We start from the raw sequence: 21918 nt of genomic DNA on the forward strand, positions 1-21918 counted from the left end.
GTCTGCGTATACATGTCCCTGAGCGAACTGGAAGTACTCTGCCTATTCCAGAGGGATGTCAAACTCGATTTCATTGAGGGCCACATCAGAGTTGTATTTGCCCTCAGAGGGCTGTGTGTGTATGTGGGGGGGGGGGGCAGGATGGTCATGGTAGGAGTGGCCGGGGTGGGCATTTGATCCAGGTTCAAGATAAGTTTTTTTTCCCTTCTTTCTTTTCACAATTCTTTATTATAACCATTTTTCCTATCTCTTCTACCACATATTACGGGCCAACATTTATTACTTATTTTCCATACTCCACTAAACTTTTTATTTCTAAATTTATACCCCCATTCTTCAATAGTAAATTGCTTTTCCAGGCAGAAAAGCTATTCATACTATTGTATTTTTATTATTCAACTAATAATAAAAATACAATAGCATAAATAACATGATAATACAAGATCTAACAGCAGAGGTGAATTTCCAGAATAGTAAATAAAAATGTCAATTATAGATTGTTGATTGCAGATTAAATGGACCTAGAGTATGAAACATCTGGCATTAAACTGTAGTATTAACATAGGATGTTGTTTGTTTTCTATCCATTACTTGAGGCCACATAATTGTAATCTAGCCCAATCCAGTTTCCTGCAGCAGTCTGCCGGCCCAAAATGGGCTGTCCCATTTTTAGCGGGCAGAGTGCTTCTGGAGTCCGGGGAGGCTGAAAATGGGCCGCATAGGGGCCCCCAGGACCTCCGCGCAGCTCATTTTTGGCTGGCAGATTGCTGCTAGAGGCCAGGAAGGCCGAAAACAGCCACGGCCTGTTTCGTCTGGCAGAGGCACCACGGGCCGGTCCTTTGATATTTCCAGGCTGGCCCCCTGGGCCAGATTTAAGCACTCATGGGCCGGATCCAGCCACAGACCTTGAGTTTGACATCCCTGCTATACCATTTCAGACAAATGGTTGTCCAATCTCTTCTTTAAAATCTCCAGTGTTGGAGCACCCACAACTTCTGGAGATGAGACATTCCACTATTTATTTATTATTTATTTATTTATTATTTATTTGTCTTGTATGCCGCCCACTCCTGGAGGACTTCGGGAGGCTCACAAAAGACAAGGGAAAGGGGGAAAACGAGACAAAGACAACATATTAAAAACAAAACCAACATTCACAATTTCCGTGGAGGTAAATGCTTCTCAGCCCCCCCCCCCCCCCCGAGCCTGCTGGAACAGGCTTGGTGGCTTTGCGGAAGGCCGGGAGGGTAGTAAGGGTCCAGATCTCAACAGGGAGCTCGTTCCAGAGGGCCGGAGCTGCAACAGAGAAGGCCCTCCCCCGGGGAGTCGCCAGCCAACATTGGCTGGCAGATGGAATCCGGAGGAGACCTAACCTGTGCGATCTAATTGGTCTGAGAGAGGTAATCGGCAGGAGGCGGTCTCTCAGAACTGATTAATTGTTCTATCAGGAACATTTATGATGCAAACAATTATTTTTTAATAAACTTCTCCAGCCCTTTTCCGTCATACTGCTGCAAAATGTTACTAACCACTCCATCCTGGAAATGCTTCTTGAGTTGTTTCAGCATCACAGTCAACTTTTTGGATTGTACTCCACTATAAGCCAGCAGCATGCTGCCAAATTGGCGTTCCGTGATTCGACCATTTACAGGGTCATGCCTTTCAAACTGGAAGACAAAAAGGGAAGGAGAGAAGTTACCTAGAACGGCACGGATTCACCTGCTCATGTCATATCAATACTGTTTATTGAAAAGTTCTCTTCCACATGAAATCACACATTTTAAAAAAAATAACAAGAAGCAGATTAAAGGATCAGAAAAGGAATGCTAACCTCATTAAGCACCATGCTCAACACTCCTATATTTTTAATTACAGCATTAGTATGCATACAATATACAACATAGGTATAAAGTTGATATTAATAGTCAGGAATGTAATTATTATCTTGTATATTTAATGGAAATTATAAAAGAACCATCAAAGTGAGCATTACTATCTCTTCTAAGCTATGAATCACTCTCAACTTAAGGTTCTAAGTAAAATATTGCAAGATAAAAATTTGTTAAGAGATACACTCACACTAACAAAATATTAATGTATTAAAAATATAAAAGTTGGTAATATAGTCGTAATATTTTAACTGTCTTTGGATTCCTATCCCATGCAACCTCTTACAGATAACCACTCTAATGTGAGTATAATATAACAGGACGTCTCTTTGAATTTCAATGGATGGCAGACTTTAAATCTTAAATATTGGGGCAAAGTTAATTTTCATAAAAGTAATGTTTCTCTAGAGCAGGGATGGCGAACCTTTTTCTAATGGTGTGTCAAATTAGCACGGGCGCTATCGCGTGCGTGCCCACTCAATCCTTCTCCGCCCACCTGAGCATGCACGTGACCCAACCGTGTGCATGTATGTGCAACCCCACCCCAGGCTCCAGAGGCTTTCCTGAAGACTGGCAAGGGCGAAAACGGCCTTCCCGGCTCCCTGGAGGCCCTCTGGAAACTGGAAACGGATCATTTCTAAATTTCCGGTTGGCCCGTTGGTGCAATTTTTCAGTCTCCTCAGCCTCTGAAGGCTTTCCTGAAGCTTGACGAGGGCAAAAATGGCCTTCCCTGGCTCTACGGAAGGGCAAAAAATTAGCTCATGGCTGGCATGCCACCAAATATTTATTTATTTATTTCTTTATTTATTTATTTATTTATTTATTTATTATTATTTATTTATTTGACTTATATACCACTTCATAGGGCTTTCAGCCCTCTCTAAGCGGTTTACAATTTTTTTTAGCAAATTGAGTCAGCAACTTGCCCCCAGTCGGGGTCCTCATTTCACCCACCTCGGAAGGATGGAAGGCTGAGTCGACCTTGAGCCGGTGAGATTTGAACCGCTGAACTGCAGATCACAGTCAGCTAAAGTGGCCTGCAGTACTGCACCCTAACCACTACAGCATTATATTTTAGATGAAATTTTATGCATGCATCAACAAAATGTTTGCAGAAATGTATTGCAATGGGTTGTAAATTTTGGGGAGAGGAGTGCCTTTTTAAACAATTATTTATCTTCATCAACCTTTCAATACATCAGTTCAAAAGATAAGATGGAACTTGAAGGCTTCCAGATCTCTTTCCACATCATTCACAGACAGGAAAACTTTGAAGCAATTAAAAACATTTCTCCGGCTTCCTGGGAGGAGCTTGCTGGTGGAGGCAGCAAAAAATGAGCTGCCTCCGAATTCCTGGCTACGTACCTGTTTAGAGGATCTTCCATCTGACGTCTTATCAGGTTTTCTTATCCTTCAGGCAAGAAGGAAAGAAGAAACTGTTTTGCTGGCAAATGCTCTTCGATTTTTGCAGCTTTTGTGCTTGCAAGGAAAGGGGGGCTAGCCCAAGGCAGAACGGCTGTCCGTGCTGGGAACTTCAAACTGCCTTGTGCAGGGACAAAGTAAGTCTCCCCCACTCTGCTCAAAGTTTTGTTTGATTTAATCTTATCACGAGCTGAATCCGTTTACTGCGTGGACAATAATTGTTTATCAACATTTTAGCTTCTTTTCTTTTTCTCCTCCGAAAAATTATTTACTTAGAGGCTTTTAAAATGGCGCCGAGCAGGCTGGTTTCTCCGGTAATAACGAACACTTTTTGCTAATCCTCACAAGAATTCAAAACAAAAGAGATTGCTTATCATATGTTTTGGTTTCACAATAGAAGAATTTTACTCCTTCATTAACTTTGCTTATTTGGAAGTTAAATGGTGATGAATCTGCTGAACGGTTTTGATACAATGTTTACTCACTGAAAGTTTTGCCAAGCCTTAAACTTCAAAATAAAAGCCTCTTTACTTAAAGCTGCATATTCAGGCAATAGAGTTCTACTAACTGCAGGCAGATAAATTTTGAAATGGCCTCAAAACCAAATATTAACTTGAAGTCGTCACCCTCTACTTCCAGGGGCACATCTTCAGTGCCTGGCACAAAGCTGCAGCCTCCGCTTCCTACGCCCCCTGCTGGGGATGTGTTAACGAAAGAATTTTTCCTGAGTAATCTAAGCGAGGCTCTTAATGCACAGACAATTAAAATGGAAGATAAGTTTAGAGATAATAGAGAGGAGAGAAAAGAGGAAATAAAAGAAATGAAAGAAGAAATTAAAAGTGAAATAAAAGGACTTAAACAGGAGCTGTATGAGAAATTTGACGCTAAGGTTGATAAAATTAGAGACGACATGCTGAGTCTTGTAACTGTATTAACAGAACATATTTCTGGAGTGGAAGATACTCTAGAGGTTCTTAATGATGCCAATGCTAACTTGACATTGAAAACAGAGGTGGTGGAACAAAAAGTGGAAAATGCTGAAAAAGAAATTATTATGATACAGTACCGACAAATGGAGTTCGCATTAAGAGTAAGGGGGCTGCGTGAGGAGAAACAGGAGAACCTGAAACAGATCCTATCGGAAGCTTTTGATCGCCTGATGGGAAGACCAGGGACCAACCAAGACTGGCAAATTGACAAAGCTTACCGCGTTAACTCCTGGCTGGCAAAGCAGAAGCAGCTTCCTCGAGACATCGTTATATATTTTACTACAAGAGAGCTTAGAAATATGGTACTGCAAGCGTCTTATAACACTAAGCTTCAAATTGGCGGTCAAGACCTGGCTGTTTTGAAAGAGATACCACCTCAAATGTTAAGAGCCAGGAGAGACTACGCTTTTTTGGTCGAAGAACTCAGAAATCGTCAGATACAGTATAGATGGGATGCGCCATTTGGCATCATATTTACATTTGATAAGCAAAGGTACCGCCTCAACTCTGTATGGAAAGCCCGAGATTTTTATTATAATATATTGAAGGCCGGACACCCTGCACCATCTGGACCCAGAGAAAGACCACAAGAAGGACAGGATAGACAGCAAACTACACAACCACCAGACAAGATGGAGCATCTCTCTTCTCTAGAAGTGCAAGGTGCTATGGAACTAAGACCTAGCCGCATGACTACTAGACGTATGGAGAAACAAGCTAAAAAGCAACAGCATCAACAATCATCGGCCATCGATCAAGGAACTACAATAACAAATCTGGAAGCAGTGGGAGGAGCTAGACCTAAGGTTAAACAGGCCGTGCAGGAAGCTCTAAAAATGCTTCAACCAACCAAAGATGACAACTAAGATTTTAACATGGAATGTCAACGGACTGAATTCTCCACAGAAGAGGAAGAAAATATTTCATTATCTCAAACAGTTTAAGAACGATGTAATTTGTTTGCAAGAAACTCATATCAAGTCAACTGATCAAAAATATTTGATCAACTCAAAACTTGGTCAACATTTTGCAGCTTCTGCTATGGAAAAGAAGAATGGTATAGTTGTATACTTAAGAAAAGATATGAAAGCTGAATTAATAGAAGCAGACCCCTTCGGAAGATATATTGCTTTAGACTTAATCTTAGAAGGGAAAAAGACATTACTTTTGGGAATTTATGCTCCCAATCAACAGCAAGATAGATTCTATAGAAATCTTCATGCTAAATTAGTACAGTGGGACTATAGTTCCTGTATACTATTAGGTGACTGGAATGGAGTGATAGATACTAAGAGAGATAAGAAGATTTCCCGCCTAAATACCAAGATGCGAGCAAAGTTACCCAAATCTTTCTTTGACATTATGGATGATTTTGAATTGAGAGATATTTGGCGAGAAAGAAATGCAGAGGAATATGACTTCACTTTCTTCTCGGACAGGCATCAATCCCTTTCAAGGATTGATTTTATCCTAACCACTAATGATTTGCTTTCTAGGGTCAAGAAAACAAAGATTGCAGCTAGGGTCCTTTCGGACCACAACCCAGTTTGGATGGAGTTGGGAAGGGTAGTGCAGGCAAGAAGGTCTTGGAGATTGAATGAAAACTTATTTAGATATGAAAAGTATATTAATGATTGTAAAAAATTACTATCTGAATATTTTGTTTTGAATATGAATAAGGGTACATCTATGGAATTTGTATGGGACGCAAGCAAAGCATATATGAGAGGAGTTTTGATGAATATAAATGAAACACATAGAAATAAGCAAGGGTTAAAACGAACAGAACTGGAAGAGGAAATTAAGAGAAAAGAGCTGGAGTTAACAATGAACCCAGACGATACAAAGGTTAAGGAAGCTATTAACATATTAAAATCTCAATTTGACATGTTGATCTCTGACCAGGTAGCTACTAATTTATTATATGCAAAACACAATACTTTTTGTAATGCAAACAAACCTGGCAGATGGTTAGCTTATCAGATTAGGAAAAAAAGGAAAACTCGAAATATATCTAAACTGATTTACAGAGGGAAGGAGGTGTTTCAACAGGAAGAGATTCAAAAGGCTTTCTGGGAATTTTTTTACAGAACTGTATAAAGGGGATAAAATTAATGGTTTAGACATAGACAAATATTTAGACAAAGAGAAAATACCTTCAGTTAGAGAAGAACACAGGCAAAAATTGAATCAACCAATAACCTCGGTGGAAATCCTGCAGGTAATTAAGCAATTAAAGTCAGGGAAAGCACCAGGTACAGATGGCTTGACAGCGGTTTACTATAAAAACTTACAGTTAGAAATGGTAGAACCTCTTAGAGAATTATTTAATATGATTCAAACAGAAGGTAAAGTCCCTCCATCTTGGAAGACAGCGTTTATATCTTTGATACCCAAAGAAGATCAAGATACTACTCAACCCAAAAATTATAGACCTATTTCATTACTGAATGTAGATTATAAAAATTTTACTAAAATATTAGCAAATAGGTTAATGTTGGTCATTCAACAATTGATACATATGGACCAAACAGGTTTTATACAAGGGAGACAGATGAAAAGTAATGTTAGATTAATTATTAATGCATTAGAATATTTGGGAAAGAACAACCAGATCCCTGCTGCGTTTATATTTTTGGATGCTGAGAAGGCCTTTGATCGAGTTAACTGGCAATTTCTGCTGAAGATACTGCAAAAAATGCAGATAGGAGATAATTTTTTACAGTCAATTAAAGCAATATACCAACAGCAAACAGCACAAATTATAGTCAATGGAAATTTAACAGACTCTTTTCAAATTGGAAAAGATACAAGACAGGGCTGTCCTTTGTCCCCATTATTGTTTATTATAACTTTGGAAGTATTGTTGAATAAAATACGGGGCTTGGATGGTTTAAAAGGGATCAAGATTAGGCAGCAAGAATATAGAGTCCGCGCTTTTGCGGATGATTTGGTCATAATATTGGAACAACCGCAGGAATCCAGTATGGTTTTAATGAATACGATTAATCAATATGGTCAAGTGTCGGGTTTTAAAATAAACTTAGGAAAAACCAAAATATTAGCTATAAATATGAATATTAAACAAAAGGAAGAATTAGGAGTGATGCTAGGATGTGAGGTAGTTAAAAAAGTCAAATATCTTGGAGTTAACATTTTAACTTCAAATGGGAAATTATATAAGCATAATTATGAAGCACTTTGGCATAGCATACAGACAGAGATGAAAAAATGGGAGAAATTGCACTTATCTTTGCTGGGTAGGATAGCGGCAGTGAAAATGAACATTTTACCAAAATTTTTATTGCTTTTCCAAATGTTACCTATACTTAAAAAAGATGCGAACCTTTTAGAATGGCAGAAGGGTATCAACAAATTTGTGTGGGCAGGAAAGAAGCCAAGGGTAAAGATGAAAATAATGCAAGATGTACGTGAGAGAGGAGGATTGAAACTACCTAATTTAAAACTATATTATGATGCAGTGGCATTATCTGTAATTAGTGATTGGACTCATTTAACCAATGATAGAATATTGAATATTGAGGGACACGATCTGGTATTTGGTTGGCATGCTTACCTGTTATTCAACAAAAAATTGGATAAGAATTTTAAAAGTCATATTTTAAGAAATGCTTTATTGCGGGTTTGGAAGAAATACCAATATAAATTAAATGACAAGATACCCATGTGGGCAATTCCTAGACACGCAATTGAAAATATGAATACAGCACAAAAACAGGACAGAATTACTTACAGACAGCTTCTTACCTCGGAAAGGGGGGTATTACAATTAAAATCTTTAGAGGTATTAAAAGAGGAGAAGGTAGTTCAAACATGGTTTCAGTATGGGCAATTACAGGCTAGGTGGAAAATAGATCAAAAAATTGGTTTTATCCAAGTTGAGGATAATCTGTTTAAACAAATAAGAGATCAAAGCTTAATGCATATAAAGAGGATATATAATGTATTAATACAGATGGATTCGGAAACAGAATTAGTTAAAGATTGTATGATAAAATGGGCTCAAAATATTGAGGAACCAATAATGTTGGATACATGGGAAAGAATCTGGGTAAGAAATGTGAAATTTACACAAGCTCAAAATCTGAGAGAAAATTTTTACAAGATGTTCTATAGATGGCATTTAGATCCTAAAAAGTTGGCTTCTATGTATCCGAATGTACAGCCTAAATGTTGGAGGTGTGGTTCTCTCGATGCTACATATTATCATATATGGTGGACCTGCCAAAAGATTAAGGCATTTTGGATAAAAATATGGTGGGTCATGCAAAATGTTTTTAAAAGAAGGATAAAGTTTATTCCTCAGTTATTTTTACTAGGTATATGTACTGACTTTACAGTGGTAGAGACTAATTTGATTCTGCACCTGATAACTGCAGCAAGACTGTTGGTGGCGCAATATTGGAAGAAGGAAGACTTGCCTACAATCCAAGAATGGACATTGAAAGTAACAAACTTAGCCGAGATGGCTAAAATATCGGCATATCTCAAAGATCATTCAAATGAGATATATAAACGAGACTGGAAAAAATGGATTGACTATATACAAAATAAATACGGGACTAAGAAATTCCAGTTAGCCTATGCTTAAGATCAGAAATGATTTAAACTGTTAAAAGTCAGTTCAGTAAGAAGAAGCTAAGGTCAATCTAGAATGTCATTAATTTCTTTATTTCTTTTTTCTCAATAGATTTTAGACTGTGTTAGTTAAAAATCCATACCGTGTACGGGTTCTGGGAAGTTGGGGGGGGGAAGGAGGAGGGGGGTGGGGGGGTGGAGGGAGGGAGGGGCACACACAACAAAAAAAATTGTACTTCAATGTCTTAATGATTGACAAATGATGACATATTTGTGTTTTTTTTAAAAAGAAAAATAAAAAAGTTCTGTTTAAAAAAAAAATTTCTCCAATCTTTTAAGTAATTTAAATGAAGGGGGAGGAGTACAAAGTAAAACCTTATTGTTCTTTAATAACATTCAAATCAGTTCAATTTAATCTTCATTGGTCTTCAATTAATTGCTGGTATTCACAAAGATTTTCTCCTTTCGAGGAATAAAAATTGCCAATGAAAATACTTGATACAGAAATACATATGATGTTAATGTGATAACCTGCCCTTCAGATGTTTGCCTTCACACTGTCAGCACCTTTCTGGAACAGTATTATGGCATTTAAATAAGCCTGCAAATTAATCCGAACTAGTTCAACTGGCTGCAATTTTTCACTCAATCTGACAGCATGTAAGATCTCCTAAATTTCACAGATCCATCAAAAACTCAACGATCAACACACGCCAAGGTCAAAGATTGCAGAAGCATGCTATGTAAACCTTATGTCTCAATGAGGGTATTTTTAAAATGTTATTTATATTTAACTTACCCTGTTTCTCCAAAAATGAGACCTCCCTGAATAATAAGCCCAATTGGGCTTTTTTATTTATTTATGTAAATGTGTTTTATTTTCCATTTTCATTTTTGTACAGTCACACATGTAGTGTACAGAACCGGGGCCATATAACATTAAACAATAAACACAGCCATTCCTCTTGTCAATAATACCCCCCAAAATAGAAACCCAATGTACCTCTTCGACCCTCCATACACTCTTTCTTTCGCCCCCCCTCCAACTTTCCTTCTTCCCTCCATCATTCCCCTCTACCCTACTTCCCCTCCCCCTCTACGACTCCCCTCTCCCGGTACACTCCCTCCCTTCCTTCTCACCCTCCCTCCAGTCCTCTCTCCCACCCTCTCTACCCCTCTTTCTTCTATCCCTCTACTCCTCCCTTCGGTGTATTTCTACTATCTATTAATATATTCAGCTTATCCTATTTTTACACTGGAATTAAAGAGCAACAGTATACAAGTGCAATCGTGTTACTTTAAAATCTAGCACATACTATATATCCCCCCTCCCCCCCAAGACCCCACCTCCCCCCCCCCCGACTTCCCAGAGCCCGTACACGGTGTAGATTTTTAACGAACACAGTCTAAAAATATATTAAGACAAACCCAATTGGGCTTTTGAGAGCATGCGCCATAATAAGCCCTGTCCCTGAAAATAAGCCCTCCCTGAAAATATTGCAACACAGCAGCAGCAGCTATGAGTTGATCACGCTCACTGTCTCCTGCACCTCAAAAATAATAAGACCTCTCCGAAAATAAGGCCAAGCGCTTATTTCGGGGGTCAAAAGAAAATAAGACCCTGTCTTATTTTCAGGGAAACAGGGTAGGTAGCAATCTACAAGCCTGGTGGCTATTAGTTTTACTTCTGCCTTGTAGATGAAGCCAGCTGGGTGACTTTGCATCACTTCTAAAAATATTGCCATGAGTAAAGACTGACTCACCAATATAATAATAATTAAACAGGACCCTCCATAAGTCTTCTCTCCCAGATCTTTCTTGATGGTCCAAATCAAGGCAGGATAAGGCAGGTCACAGACACTATAAACTCTTGAGTCATGTAGGGTTTTAAAAGGGACAATTGTATCCAGAAGCTAATGGGCAGCAAGTGAGCTTCTGGTATTACATGGCACCTCTTGTCAGTTTGGCCATAATAATTTGGATTGCTTTATGCTGCATCTGCTGAGCCGAGGTGATGCAGTGGGTGGAGTGCAGTACTGCAGGCCACTTCAGCTGACTGTTATCTGCAGTTCGGAGGTTCAAATCTCACCGGCTCAGGGTTGACTCAGCCTTCCATCCTTCCGAGGTGGGTGAAATGGGGACCCAGACTATGGGGGCAATATGCTCACTCTGTAAACCGCTTAGAGAGGGCTGAAAGCCCTATGAAGCAGTATATAAGTCTAACTGCTATTGCTATTGCTGAAGTTTTTGGATAGTTGTGGTTGTTTCTCTCACACATTACTAATGTTCAAATGCACCAAGTCCATCTTCCCTTCTTAAAATTTATTTTTTAAGATGAATTAACCTTTCATCCTAAGTACAGATCAGTGAAAAAAAGAAAGAATTTCTTTCCTTTTTCCATATATTCACACAAAGGCAATAAAGCCAATGAGAATGATATAGCAGTTAGACATATACCGCTTCATAGGGCTTTCAGCCCTCTTTAAGGTTTACAGAGTCAGCATATCGCCCCCACCGTCTGGGTCCTCATTTCACCCACCTCGGAAGGATGGAAGGCTGAGTCAACCTTGAGCCAGTGAGATTAGAACCGCTGAACTGCAGATAACAGTCAGCTGAAGTGGCCTGCAGTACTGCACCCTAACCACTGCGCCACCTCGGCTCTAGAAAAAATAGGAGGAGAAGAAAAAGGAGAAGCAGGGCACAACTGAGAATAGACACTCTTGAAATCCTACAATGGGAATAGTTCAGAAGTGGGTTTCACATAAATTTACCACTGGTTTGCCCCGCGCACACACGCATGCTTGCTTGCTTTGTGAGTGTGCACCTTCCACGCATGCACTTTGCTCACACCTACGGCTTGCATGCATGTTTGCAGCTTAGAAAATGTGGCTAAATAGGATGGCATAGAGCCAAAGCGGGTGAGCGGGCCAACCTGCAGGTTGCCACTACCAGTTCACCCAAACCCGTCCAAACCGGCTGAATATCACCTCTGGGAGAGTTCTAAGCAGGAATGGAAGAAAAAAAAAGGTCTCCCCACATACTGAATAGATCAATGGTCTAAAGTGTAATAGTGGACAACCATTTAAATATGAGCCAGCAGTGTGCAGCAGCTGCCAAAAAAGCCAACACAGTTGTAGGCTACATAAACAGAGGGATAGAATCAAGATCACGTGAAGTGTTAATACCACTTTATAATGCCTTGGTAAGGCCACACTTAGAATACTGCATTCAGTTTTGGTTGCCACGATGTAGAAAAGATGTGGAGACTCTAGAAAGAGTGCAGAGAAGAGCAACAAAGATGATTAGGGGACTGGAGGCTAAAACATATGAAGAACGGTTGCAGGAACTGGGTATGTCTAGTTTAATGAAAAGAAGGACTAGGGAAGACACGATAGCAGTCTTCTAATAGAGGCTGCCACAAAGAAGAGGGAGTCAAGCTATTCTCCAAGGCACCTGAGGGTAGAACAAGAAGCAATGGGTGGAAACTAATCAAGGAGAGAAGCAACTTAGAACTGAGGAGAAATTTCCGGACAGTTAGAATGATTAATCAGTGGAACACCTTGCCTCCAGAAGTTGTGAATGCTCCAACACTGGAAGTCTTTAAGAAGATGTTGGATAGCCATTTGTCTGGAACGGAATAGGGTTTCCTACCTAGGCAGGGGGTTGGACTAGAAAACCTCCAAGGTCCCTTCCAACTCTGCTATTGTATTGCATTGAATAAGCCAGGTTTGGGATATAAATCAAAAATATCCATTAAAATGCTTTTCTTTCTCTTGAATCTAAAGTACCGCAGTATCTCAGCCAGTTTATATTTAATTCTAACAAAGCATAAGTTTATCTTGCAGTCAAAAAAGTGAAGAGGGGCACAATGGACAGGCAATAAGTCCTATCTTTAAAGACCTGTCTGTGTTTCCGAGCCTCGGGCACTACATGCACCAAAGCCCCGCATCCTGGCTGTATTGGTAACAGGCCAAATGTCTTGCTTGTATGTACTTGAATTAGATTCTTTAGTGGTTTTTTAAAGCATTTTAATGTTTTTTTAATATGAGTCGCGGTGGTGCAGTGGTTAGAATGCAGTATTGCAGGCTAACTCTGCCCGCAGTCAGAAGTTTGATCCTGACTGGCTCAAGGTTGACTCATCCTTCCAAGGTCAGTAAAATGAGGACCCAGATGGTTGGGGGCAATATGCAGACATTTTTAAACCGCTTAGAGAATACTATAAAGCATTATGAAGCAGTATATAAGCCTAAGTGCTATTGCTATTTTTAACATTTTTATTGTTTTAAAATATTTTTAAGATCTTAATTGTAATATGTGTTTCTCAGTAGTGAGCTGCCCTGAGTTGTTGGGCAGTTATAGAAACCAAATAAATAAATTACCAATTACCAATTACCTCCACTAGACCGATTAGATCCCACAGATTAGGCCTCCTCCGAATTCCATCCGCCGGCCAGTGTCGACTGGCGACTACCAGGAGGAGAGCCTTCTCTGTGGTTGCTCCGACCCTCTGGAACGAACTCCCCGTGGAGATTCGAACCCTCACCACCCTCCAGGCCTTCCGCAAAGCCCTCAAAACCTGGCTGTTCCGACAGGCCTGGGGCTAAAGAGCTGTTGCCCCCGTCTCGAATGGTATGACTGTTGTGAGTTTTAAATTATATATTGTTATGCTTGCTGTTTTTAAAATTTTTTTGTCTGTATCCCCCTTCCTCGGTTCGAGTTGTGAGCCGCCCTGAGTCCCCTTCGGGGGAAAAGGGCAGCATATAAATATAATAAACTGAACTGAACTGAAATAGGGAAAAAAACTATCTTCCCCACCATGTACATCTGTCACAGCAGGACACTCTAACAATATTTATTTCTTCTTTCTTAAATAAATATATCTTTTTTTCTTTAAAACGTTTTCACAAATGTAAGCATGTTTCTACTTCTAGGGTCCCTGGGTGTAACATTTCCACCTATAAAGAAAGCTAAATTGATCTGTTATGCTCCTTACTGCCTGTTACAGTGGCCTCTGACTCAGCATCAAAAAAGTGGCTGATGAAGAAATTTCACTTAATCCTCTAGAATTTATTTGCATACCATTTAACTGAGATTTGAATAATACTTAATAATGGAACTTAATAGAAGATAACTTAAAGCCTTTATAAAATTCAAAGTCACCAAGCCTCTGTTGCACAAAAGATAAAAGGAAGGAAACAGTGATGAGAAAGTCTAAATCATATTAAAACAATAGTGAATAAATGCCATTTTTCAATGTAGCTTTTGTACTTTCCAATCATCTTATCATCTAATCAGCAAGGCCGTTTTATAAAAACAGAACAAGACAGACCACAATACTTATGAGAAGCATCAAAACTGAAAGTATGCCATATCCTTTTATTATTTTATTTTTACTTTATTTGTATAATTCTAAAAATGTAAGCAATACCACTCTCGGGAAGAACTCCGCTTTCTAAGCAGGGATGGGTATGTGCCATTATATCCCTGGGCATCGAGCATCATTGCAGGTCTCCAGACAAGTAATTCAGTTGCCTACATCCTGCCATCTTAAGCTTGTGAAAGATAGAAAGGTGTAAAAAGTGTAAAAAGTTGGTATTTGCAAACCAAGAAAAACCTTTTAACTATTTCAATTTCTTGCAACTTTCTTCAGACGTGCTTTTTCAGGAGCCAATTGGACTTTCTTGGTTATTCTTTGAAGACGTTTCTCTTCTCATCCAGGAAGCTTCTTTAGCTCTGACAGGATAGTAAGGAATGGAAGGATTTATATTCCTTGCAGACAGCTGGTCATTTGGGTTCCACCACAAAACCGCGCTCGACTAAACCGCGCCCGACTAAACCGCGTCGCTGACGTCATCAACAGGGCGACAACAGCGCGGAGACAGAAGCACGCTGTAAACCCTAAACCTAAAATTAACCCCTAAACCTAAACCTAACCCCCCTAAACCTAATCCTAAACCTAACCCTAAACCTAACCCTTAACCTAACCCTAAACCTAACCCTAACCCTCAACCTAACCCTAAACCTAACCCTATACCTAACCCTTAACCTAACGCTAAACCTAATCCTAACCCTTAACCTAACCCTAAACCTAACCCTAACCCGTAACCTAACCCTAAACCTAACCCTAAACCTTAACCTAACCCTAAACCTAACCCTAAACCTAACCCTTACCTTAAGTTGAATTGGCTTGCTTTCAAAGCGCTATTTAAAGCCCCCTTCTTTCTCCGCACTGGCTGTTGTCGCCATGTTGATGACGTCAGCGACGCGGTTTAATCGGGCGCGGCTTAGTCGAGCGCGGTTTTGACGGGTCACAGGTCATTTGCATCCTTTTGGATGGTCGTGGAAGCACTTGGAGGTTTATCTGTGTCCTCAGGGTCACCTGAGTGGTGCTCCTGGTTCCCGTAGTCTGCCATTTTCCTTCTCTGGAAATCCATCCTGTCAGAGCTGAAGAAGCTTCTTGGATGAGAAGTGAAACATCTTTAAAGAAAAAACAAGAAACTCCAGTTGCCCCCTGAAAAAGCACCTTTGGGACAATCATGATCCGGATGACAGAATCTCTACAGGTTTTTAGCTATACAATTTGGGAAGAGAACCCTTTGAATGGTGTGGGAGTAGGAATGGATTTCCAGAGGGAAAAAATGGCAGACTACAGGAACCAGGAGCACCACTCAGGTGACCCTGAGGACACAGATAAACCACCAAGTGCTTCCACGACCCTCTAAAAGGATGTAGATTACCAGCTGTCTACAAGGAATATAAATCCTTCCATCACCCGCTATCATGTCAGAGCTGAAGAAGCTGCTTGGGTGAGAAGCGAAGTGTCCTCAAAGAAAAAACAAGGAAGTCCAGTTGCCTCCTGAAAAAAGCACCTTTGGGACAACCATGACCTGGATGATGCAGAATCTCTACAACCTTTTTTTCAGAATGAGTCTTAATAGCATTTTTTCATACTAACCATTTTATTAATAGAGATAGACATTCAAAATTGAGAGACCGCCTCCTGCCAATTACCTCCTCGAGACCCATTAGATCTCATAGATTAGGCCTCCTCCGAGTGCCATCCGCCAGCCAGTGCCGGCTGGCCACTACGCGGAGGAGAGCCTTTTCAGTAGCCGCTCCGACCCTTTGGAACGATCTCCCCGTGGAGATTCGTACCCTCACCACCCTCCAGACCTTCCGCGCAGCCCTCAAGATCTGGCTATCCCGTCAGGCCTGGGGGTAAAGATTATAATTCGCCCCCACCCGAATGCTGAATGAATGTTGCTTTTTTTTTTAATTACATGTTATGTTATATGTTATTGTATGTATCCCCTCCCATATAAGTTGTTAGCCGCCCTGAGTCCCCTCAGGGAAAAGGGCAGCCTATAAATAAACTTATTCTAATTCTAATTCTAATTCTAAAATTTAATAAAATTAGTTCTTCAGAAAAGTTGGTGTTAGACTGCATGATTCACTTAAAAACTGTAGTGGTTCACTCAACAGCAATGATCAAAAAGGTCCTAAAATAGGGCAAAATTCACTTAACAACCATTTTGCTTAACAATGGAAACTCTGCTTCCAATTGGGGTCATAAGTCAATGACTATCTGTATCAGTGGTGGTTTTCACATACCGTATATACTCAAGTATAAGCCGAGTTTTTCAGCCCACTTTTTGGGCTGAAAAAAGCCGCCTCGGCTTATACTCGAGTCAGTGAAAAATTTGCCCGAAATGGAGGAGAAAAAGGGGCGGGGCCATGCCGCTGGGTGACGCTCGTGAATGGCCCGGCGCCCCTGTGAGTTTCCCCTCCCTCTGTGTCAGTTTGCTGCGCAGCGCGCACCGCACCATCCCCCCTCCTCACGTTCGAATGTAATGCAGGACTGTCTTACGATTCCCCTTCCTCCCCCTCCTGCCGCTCTGCAACGATGTCCCACCTCCTCCTTGTTATGGCAAGCAGCCACATAGCGATGTCCCACCTCCTCTGGTACAGTGATCCAATGATAGGAATCACTGTGCCGTGTGTCATAGGAGGCAGGACATCGCTCCCGCGGCTGAACGGGACATCATCATCACAGCGGGATATCAGCATCATGAGGTGAGTGAAGTATTTCATTGAATACACCGCTAGTTTACTGTTTTTCTTTGAAATAAATATTCAAAAACATTATTGGTATCTATTTTATTTTTGAAATTTACCGGTAGCTGCTGCATTTCCCACCCTAGGCTTATACTCGAGTCAATAACTTTTCCAGTTTTTTGTGGTAAAATTAGGTGCCTCGGCTTATATTCGGGTCGGCCTATACTCGAGTATATACGGTAATTTTACCACTTGCTCGCCGCGCACCAAAAATGTGAGCGTATGCAGCTTGCATGCATGCATGTGGTTTAGAAAACATGGTAAATAGGACGGCATAGCACCAGGGCAGGTGTACAGGCCCACCTGCAGGTCGAACCAGTGCGAACCGGCTGAATACCACCACTGATCTGTATGGTGAAATTGAATACTTGTGAAAACAAGGCTAATTATGGCCCTTTGTTTTTATGGCCTGCCATCAACCTACAAAGCTTGTCCTTCTGATGTCTCTCATTTTGTTAAAGGAAGCACAACATATTTTAGCATAAAGATAGGTTTAGAATAACCCTGAAGCTTTGAAGGAAGTAGGAAACGGTACAACAAAACCCCTAAAAATGATGGATCTGTCTGGATGTACGAGCATCAGCATTTGGGGAACAGCTCCCGTCTGCTCCAATTATTATAAAACAGCAAAATCAGGGAAAGCTTTTCACAGCCTGAAGCAGAACAGAATATATATATATATACTACTTCTCCAATGGCTCCCATTTCACATGAGAATTATAAAATTTCCAAGAACCTGGACCCGACATAGAAGATGAAACTGCTACATAGAAGATGAAACCACATTCTGATACTGATATTTAATTTACTGTGTATTCCAAAGCATCAATAAAAAAAACAAGAGGAGGCACACACACACACAATTTGGTGAAGGAAGAAACATTGTAAACAAAGCAAAGTGTTACTTAGAGAGGCCCTGAACTGCCAGTTGTGCTTCATGGACCTCAAAAACAGCTGCGATTTCTGGAGCCAGACAAGACAAAGATATTTGGGGGGGGGGGTGTCTCGTGGGGCTACTACGGTATGGAATCACTGGTTTTCCACAGTACTTTTTCTACTGTGCTTTGGGGGCTGAAGGGAGATACCCAAATCAGCGTCTGAGAAAAATAGGGCTTATTTTCCTCCCTATTTCAGATAAATTATTTTAGAGGTATTCATCATTATACCCAATTATTCTTTTAACTGAGAAATGATAAGCTAAGATTTTTATAACTGTTTTCTGTGAACACAATGGCATGTGTGCATGCGCGTGCATACACAGGCACATACACAGTGTACACAATTATTAGGCAAGCTATATTTTTGAGGATTAATGTTATTATTGATAATAATATTAATATTATGGGGGGGACGCACATTGCATTATGGGTGCACACGTGCACTTTTGGCATTCGGTGTCGAAAAGGTTAGCCATCACTGATCTAGTTGTTCTGGTTTAGATATCACAAAGCCTCCTTCCAGAAGATAAAAAATAAAACCTGTCATGGAGGGGATGTATATTGTCCCAGACAATAACATGGACCCTGGTCAAGTATTGCTTATATGCCATGTCCTGAATAGAAGGAAATGCATTTCCAATAATCTTTTCTGCCGTCCTCACCACTCTCTGCACAGCCTTCATATCTGAAACGGTAATACCTCCAAACTGCACAGTAATATAATACGACAGGATGCTTTCTATCATCCCTCTATAGAAAGTGGTAAGGACAGGGGGAAAGAAGATGTGCTCAGTGTTTCATTGTTGAGCGACCAAACTAGTCTACTCGTCGGCTGCACACCCAGAAACTTGATACTACTAAGCACCTTCACAGTTGAATCATTAATACACAGAGGTGTATGGCTGTGCCTGCCTTTTCTGAAATCGACAATCATCCCTTTTGTTTTACATATCATTGGGGTAATTTTGCTGGATGATGATAAAACATTTGTAACTTTCCTCTTGGGGAAAATGGTTCCCTAAATGGTGTGTGATGTCAATCTTGTTCTCTATTCTGCCAACAACTTCTTCTGGAAATCTTACCAAATGGGTTAATTTTCTGATACTTGGCTTTCCTTGGACAGCTTCATCTTGCAACAGAGCCAGAAGGTGCATTATTTCCAGAGTGACCATAAACAATGTACACACAGAGCCTCCTACGCTTTTCAGTTAACCTACAGAAAGGCTTCAGAAAGCCTTGAAATGAACAAAGAATGCCAGGTTCCATTAAAGAAAATTGAACTGAATCACTTTTCTTTCTACCCCAAGATAAGTCTGACAGACGCCACAAAGACTCTCATAACGAAGACGTGGCATTTGCAGGGCTGGCAGGAGGACAGCAAAAGCAGTGTCATGTTTCCACAGTGCAATCCCGTTTTCTAAGCGTGGTACACAACACTCCATCCTCATAGTTAAAAGGCAGAAATGGGAAAAGATATTCGCAGTTCAGTTTATTTAACGGAAGATTCCATAGTTAATTTAGGTTGTTAAATTTAAGAACACCTAGATCTGTGATGGCAAACCTATGGCACGCATGCCAGAGCTGGCACCCAGCGCCCTCTCTGATGGCACATGAGCCGTTGCCCCAGTTCAGCTCTGCTGCGTATGTGTGTGTGCCTCCCGTCAACCAACTGGCCTTTGAGTCTCTGCCATGCATGCACAGGGCCCCCTATGTGGGGGAGCAGCATGTGCGAAGGGCAGGGCACACTTGGGGGGGTCATGTATGCATGCGCAGGGGGCATGCAGAGGAGTCACGTTCACATGCGCGGGGGGCACGTTGCATTTTGGGGGTTCACGTGCTTTAGGAACTCAGTCCGAAAAAGGTTAGCCATCACTGACCTAGATTTTACCATTAATTAACTTTTCACATTTTTTTTCTTAACTTACTAGCTTACTCTATTACTGATAGTCAAAAGTATTCTACTTCTTCCAAAATGTAAACCATGTCAAAGCATACTATCAAAACAAGCAAGATCCCCCCCAAAGTTTCTGAGAAACTAGAATCTTCTAGAATTGCTTAATCCTTATAAGGCTACATCTCCAACCTTTAAATTCGACAAAAGACACCATGATTAGTAAAGTCAAGAGCAGCTAGGATTCACAAATGCATCGATAAAATTATGCTTCCTATCCAAAGGGGTTCCCCACCATGATTAAAATATTCTCTTTTGTAAACTCAGCTTAATCTTGATCAGAATCAAACCCTAAGCATGCATACCCCTCTGTGTGCATTTAGACCAAAATTTTTAAAAAAAATGGCAGGGCTGCATAGGGCATTCTTGAAATGATAATTTTGTCTAGGAAAAACGTCACTGGAATTAGCTATTCAAAGCACTTTTGGTTAATTTCAAAACTTAAATTAAAAGGAGGAGGAAATGAAGAAGTAGCCTAATATGAAAACCCCAGTTCTGTTATGCAAAGGAAGAAGAGAGGGAATCTTTCAGCTAATAGTTGAACACAGAGAGAATTATTAGCATGGAGGCCCAGGGAATTAATCAAGATAAAATACAATAAGGCAAGTAAGCACCACTAGGAAAATCCACCTCACCCTATTAAAAGATAAAGCCTATTATGGAAGTGAAATGCTGTAAGCTTATCACCAATTCTCAGCATGAAGTCTTTTCTTTAACATTACCAATGCAAATTCTGTCCAGGATCAGTTAAAAAATAACTATAATATTATTTTAACAAGCAATGTCAAGGACACAGAAAAGTGTGCAGTCCTCTAGGTTTCAACTTCTGGCTTCAAGAATGGCAGTTTGTAGCCCTGATGCTAGCAATTAGGAACTTGAAGGGAGAGACAGTTTGGGTGCTAGCCTAGAAACCAAGGAGACCAGGAGTTCTAGTTTCAAATCAGGCCTGAAAAATCAGCTGGGTGACCTCAGGCTAGTCACTTTCTCTCAGCCCAACTTAACTGACATGGTGGTTGTGAAGAAAACAGGAATACAGGTCATTGTGTTGACCCAGCCTTAGCCATCACGGCTCTAGGTCATCTCTACCTATCTTTGCATCAAAATTATAAAGTAAATGGGTTGAAACTATACTTCCTGCTGACAGTAGGATCTCATGGATGCCGAGTTCTTGGGAACTGTTTTGGACATAGGTCATTGATCTCAGAAACCCACTGCAGCCTGCAACTGAACAGCAGAATTAATTATGGCCACCAGCAGATTCCAGGATTTTAATGAGCAATTTAAACATAGTCACCAGAGCTTGCATCAGAAGAACCTCTCCTTTCAGATACAACTACTTCAGAATTATCCTCAACTTCGGTGGGCTTGGCTGTTGACTTAGCCCAAGATGGCGGATTTTCTTCTGGAGTCCCAAAAATGGAAGATGCCATCTTGTTCCTTTTTCCTCCTTGCTGATCTTTTGGCAAATCAAACCCTATGTTGAAATTAGAACCACCACCTGGGGGGCGGAGAACCCTTGAGCTACTTCGGCCACTGGGGTCCATCCCCGTGTAAGTAGTGGTGGTAGTCATGATGGGGAAGAAGTTGGAGGAAACCGCCCGGGTGCGAAGCCAGCGGAAGATGATATTTCCGCGCTCAGCTCCTGGCGGCTACAACTGCACTTTACCTTCAAAGCATATGTAGAATAGAATGGAATGGAATGGAATAAAATTCTTTATTAGTCAAGTGTGATTGGGCACACAAGCAATTTGTCTTCGGTGCATAAGTTCTCAGTGCACATAAAAGGGATAAGGGATAAATCATGATCATAACCACCATAAATACATACATCATGAATCGTAAGATACATAACTTAGTCCGACAGAGGTAGTCTAGCGTTGTGTCCTTTCTGCTTACAAGCCCCTTTTGTACTTTTAGGAAAAGAGAAAATATTTCTCAAACTAGAAAAATGTAAGGGGGAAAAAAAAAACCCAACCTGACATGCTTGGGTTTTATTACCAACTGGGCTCTCTCTC

The 21918-nt window shown here is 40.6% G+C and overlaps 2 protein-coding genes across 2 annotated transcripts in view; both read right to left on the reverse strand.

Annotated features, from left to right (window-relative positions):
* MICU1 (mitochondrial calcium uptake 1) overlaps positions 1-21918 on the reverse strand; it is a 199730-nt gene that overhangs the window by 43264 nt on the left and 134548 nt on the right. Inside the window, exon 9 of the mRNA XM_032232122.1 lies at positions 1530-1667. Coding sequence (XP_032088013.1) covers positions 1530-1667 — 138 coding nt within the window. The remainder of the gene's footprint in view (positions 1-1529; positions 1668-21918) is intronic.
* LOC116518642 (jupiter microtubule associated homolog 1-like) lies at positions 21184-21546 on the reverse strand. The gene has a single exon (XM_032232158.1). It carries the CDS (start codon positions 21472-21474, stop codon positions 21184-21186), a length of 291 nt encoding a protein of 96 aa, XP_032088049.1. The 5' UTR covers positions 21475-21546.

Source organism: Thamnophis elegans, chromosome 15 (assembly GCF_009769535.1).
Source record: "Thamnophis elegans isolate rThaEle1 chromosome 15, rThaEle1.pri, whole genome shotgun sequence".
Classification (NCBI taxonomy): Eukaryota; Metazoa; Chordata; class Lepidosauria; order Squamata; family Colubridae; genus Thamnophis; species Thamnophis elegans.

Excerpts from the sequence above, each read along its gene's own strand:
- LOC116518642 (XM_032232158.1), bottom strand. The coding sequence starts at position 21,474 with ATGACTACCACCACTACTTACACGGGGATGGACCCCAGTGGCCGAAGT.